Source organism: Bison bison, unplaced genomic scaffold, assembly GCF_000754665.1.
Source record: "Bison bison bison isolate TAMUID 2011002044 unplaced genomic scaffold, Bison_UMD1.0 scf7180017864289, whole genome shotgun sequence".
Taxonomy (NCBI): domain Eukaryota; kingdom Metazoa; phylum Chordata; class Mammalia; order Artiodactyla; family Bovidae; genus Bison; species Bison bison.
This window is the reverse complement of record NW_011494861.1, coordinates 7,059,729-7,063,404: the sequence shown is the minus strand read 5'-3', so window position 1 is coordinate 7,063,404 and position 3,676 is coordinate 7,059,729. Positions and strand designations below refer to the sequence as shown.

At 58.9% G+C, this 3,676-nt stretch overlaps 1 protein-coding gene across 4 annotated transcripts in view; it reads right to left on the bottom strand.

Annotated features, from left to right (window-relative positions):
• Window positions 1-324: 324 nt before the first annotated feature.
• TNFRSF25 (tumor necrosis factor receptor superfamily, member 25) overlaps window positions 325-3,676 on the bottom strand; it is a 4,371-nt gene continuing 1,019 nt past the window's right edge. The window contains exons 3-9 of one of the 4 annotated variants that reach the window (XM_010849949.1): window positions 3,136-3,303; window positions 2,969-3,047; window positions 2,186-2,241; window positions 1,980-2,099; window positions 1,737-1,774; window positions 1,101-1,281; window positions 325-917 (exon numbers count right to left, since the gene is read on the bottom strand). In XM_010849949.1, coding sequence (XP_010848251.1) covers window positions 595-917; window positions 1,101-1,281; window positions 1,737-1,774; window positions 1,980-2,099; window positions 2,186-2,241; window positions 2,969-3,047; window positions 3,136-3,303 — 965 coding nt within the window. In that variant the 3' untranslated portion in view covers window positions 325-594. The remainder of the gene's footprint in view (window positions 918-1,100; window positions 1,282-1,736; window positions 1,775-1,979; window positions 2,100-2,185; window positions 2,242-2,968; window positions 3,048-3,135; window positions 3,304-3,676) is intronic. The other 3 variants (XM_010849950.1, XM_010849951.1, XM_010849952.1) reach the window with 3 other exon arrangements.

Below are 3,676 nucleotides of genomic sequence, written 5' to 3'. Positions count from 1 at the left end.
CCCGGACCCTTTCACTGCCCTGGTGGAGTGAGCAGAGGACGAGGGACCCTAAAGCTGTGTCTCCCAACTGCTGCCTCCCCGATCCCCGCTATCTCGCACCCCCATTAAAGCTCTCTCAGCCGCCCGGGGCCTATGCTCACTCTCACTCGCCGACACCGCGACTTCCTCTCCTCGGGGTAACTGGGCCAACGGCTGAGCGGGAGGGGGAGGCTTGGGATGAGGGTCACACTGGCCTTCGCCATGAATGGCAAGACTTCTGGCCCTTCGGAAACCAAGTCTGGGCCATTTAACACCCCTAGCCCCGCGGAAACACCAAGCTGTAGCTTTTCTTCATAGATTTAATACCGAGGCCTCAACCAAATACAAGCCGAGAAACAGCTGAGCAGCCTCGACGCCCGCCTGATCCTCGTTGGCGCTGCCTCGCCTTAACTGGACCCCTGGGGGCGCTCAAGTGTGAGGCTGGCTGGCGCTGCTACGCAGAGCCATGCCAGGGGCTTAATAAGTGACATTAAATGTCTACACGCATTAAGTAACCGTACTTAGGGCTTCTGCAAGGGCCACCAAGAGCCCCGAAGTGGTGGGTGGACCCCGGCGTCACGGGCCGCGCTGTAGGCGGCTCCGCAGGTCCTCTGCGCAGCCGTCCAGCCCCATGCGCTCCAGGGCCGCGTAGACGGCGCCCAAGCCCGCGTGCTGCTGCTGGCGCCAGCGCTTGAGCATCTCGTACTGCTGGTCGCGGAAGCGGCCGACCTCCACCTCCACCGCCTCGATCTCCGCCTCGCGCAACCCTAGCGTGCGCATGAACTCCTTCCAACGCCGCGCGGGCACGGCGTCCATCACATCGTAGAGCTGCGGGCCAGGCTGGAGCGTGGCGGCAGCCGAGCCTGCAGGGGGCGCTGGCGAGGGCGGGGGCGGCAGGCCTGCGGGCAGGCCAGAGAAAGTCAATGGAGGGTGCTGGTAGGGGCAAGGGACAGGGGCCAAACAGGGCAGGAAGGTCCACCTGGCCCATTAGGGGATGTGGGCAAGTGTCCACAGGAAATCACAGCTTATCACCCCAGATTCAGGAGAAGGGGTCAATCTCTCAGGTCACTGAAATCCCTTACCAGGAGCTCTGCTGGGCAGCTGGTCCCAGGACCATGTGGCCTCCAGGCAGGGTGCCTCCTGGGTCTGGGGAGAGCCAGAAGTACAGCTGTGGCCTACCAAATGGACAGGGCACACCTTCTCACTGCTGCTGGGTGTCACCAGAAGGGCAGGGCCGCTGTCCGGGGGTGAGAGATGGGTGGTCTGGAAGCCAAGAGAGACCCCCCCAGCTCAGCCTTGCTTGCTTAGCAAGGCTCTTGCCCGTGCGGGGTCTCTCAGCAGGAGTGGGCACCCCGACTCAGTCAGTAGACACATCTCCCATCCCACCTCCTCTGTGCAACTGTACCCTCTTCACTGTGACCCAGGAGAGGAGCCCTGTCCTCTGTCCCGAATGCCCTGGCCCTGCTGCCCTCTCCTTATTCCCCCAACCCTGGCATAGGCCTCCTGTTCATCCTACTGAACTGAGCACTCCTGTTTACCTATCTGGACCCTGTAGGCTCAGAGCTTCTCAGAGATGCCTTCATTCACTGATAACTTGGCATATGTGTTTGTTAGGTCTCTTCAGTGCCTGGGATCTGAGTTATAATAAGGCCCAACCTCTCAGCTCCAGGAGACTTGCTCACGGCTCCTCCCAGAATACTAGCTACTGAGAATCTCACCTGTAGGGGGGTCCAGACCTCCACACCAGTGTCATCTGCTGAGAGACACAGAGAGTCTAATGAACAATCAGGCAAGGCACTTGAACCTGGGTGCTAGCCCAGCTCCTTCTTGGGTTCCTCTGTACCCCACTCCCATCACTCTCTGCCTCAGTTTACCCACCAAAGCCAGGCCCAATGGGCTGTGGGCTACCCATCCTGACCCCAGGCCTCTCAGAGTGTGTGTGTGTTCGTACGTGCACTTACCAGGACCTATGGCCTTGCAAGGATGGCAGCGGTGGTATGTGTAGGTCAGGGTGGCACCAAGCAGGAGTGGGACCACCAGGCCTGCCACGAGCATCTGCACCCAGAACACTGAAAGAGCAGCTGGTGGGTGGCGGGTGGTAGCCATCCCCCGGCCTCCCTGTGGCCCATCCCAGCTCTCCCACTGGCATTTCCAGTTCACCACATACTCTGCCTCCAGCCACAGACAGCCACGCAGGGCTCAGGACAGCTCCCAAGGGTGCTCCTGCAAGGGGAGGGGGAAATGTGTGGAGGGTGAGGTACACACCAGGAAGACTGCTCATGACCACCCAACATCTTCTCCACCCTGGAGGCCCTACCCTCCTGAGAGTCTCCCTCTACCCAAGAATGTTCCCAAAGTACTGCTGAAATGTCACCAGTGTTCATACAATAGCAACAAATACCACTTACTGAGCATCTAGACTAGACAGAGGGGCACTAAAATGTCAACTCTGGGATTTGCCTGTTTTGTTCCCTGCTGTTTCCCTAGTACCTGGAACAGTGTCTGGAAATAGTAGATACTCAAGAAACTTGGTGAGCAAATGAGTGACTAATCACCCCTTAACCATAGCCCTGGGGGAGCCTACTAACACCCCCCTGTTCAGATGGGGAGCCAACAGATTGAAGTAACTTGCTCAAGATGCCTCAAGGAACCAGGGGCAGATCTTGAGCCTCAGGCCAAGTTTTGAAACTACATTAACGTGACTCTCTAAGTGACACATCCTATCCTTAATATAGGGCCGGAAGGACTACTAGAGGAAAGTATGACATCAAGTAGAGACATGCCCCCTTACTTATCTGACGTAAGGTAAATTCAGATTTCTCTTTACCATTCAAAGTTTGTCTGAAGTGGGGCCCATCTACCATAGAACTGAGTTCCCTCTTCCCTGCCCCTCGACCCCCACTCTGCTCCCAGCCTCCCTTCCCCCGGCCCCGGGCAGCCAGGAAGTTACGTGGGACAGGACACGCAGCTCTTGTCATATTCATAGAAGCCAGGCAGGCAGGTCCCACAGTGGGTGTCTCTGCTAGAACCTATGGTCCAGGAGATGCTGTGGGTCAGGATGGGAGAGGAGGAGGTGGGATGGGGTGGGGTGTGGGAGCCCAGAATGAGGGTACTCACAAGGTGTCTGCGTGTGCCGGTGCAGGGCCCCACAGTCTGTGCATGGGCGGCAGCGAAAGGGGGAACCATGCCGGCACTGGCTGACCATGCAGTCCATGAACCAGCCTGGCCTGCAGCCACAGTGGGTGTCTGCCACTGCTGAGCAGTTCCTCAGGGCCATCTGGGGGGCTGGTGGGAACAGGGGATTGGGGAGACCAGGGAGAGCAGAGGCTGTCAGAGCCAGAGACCCCCATAGAGAGGTGGGACAGGTCCCCTGGAGAATGGAGATGCGGAGACCAGAGACAGGACTGCCCCCAAAGTGAGAGAAGTGTGGGGATCATCACAGACCAGAGGATGGGGCACAGAGACAGGAAGGTCACAGGATGAGAGGGCAGAAAGACATCCTGAGGCAGGACCAGGGTGGAGGCCTCAGCATGGCGTGGCATGTGGTGGCATGGGGTGGGCACGGGGGCTTCCTACCCAAAGGCTGGGCTTGAGCCAGCCGCTTCCTTCAGAAAGACCCTGGCCAGACGAGTCCTCAAGCACCCCCCACCCCCAGCAC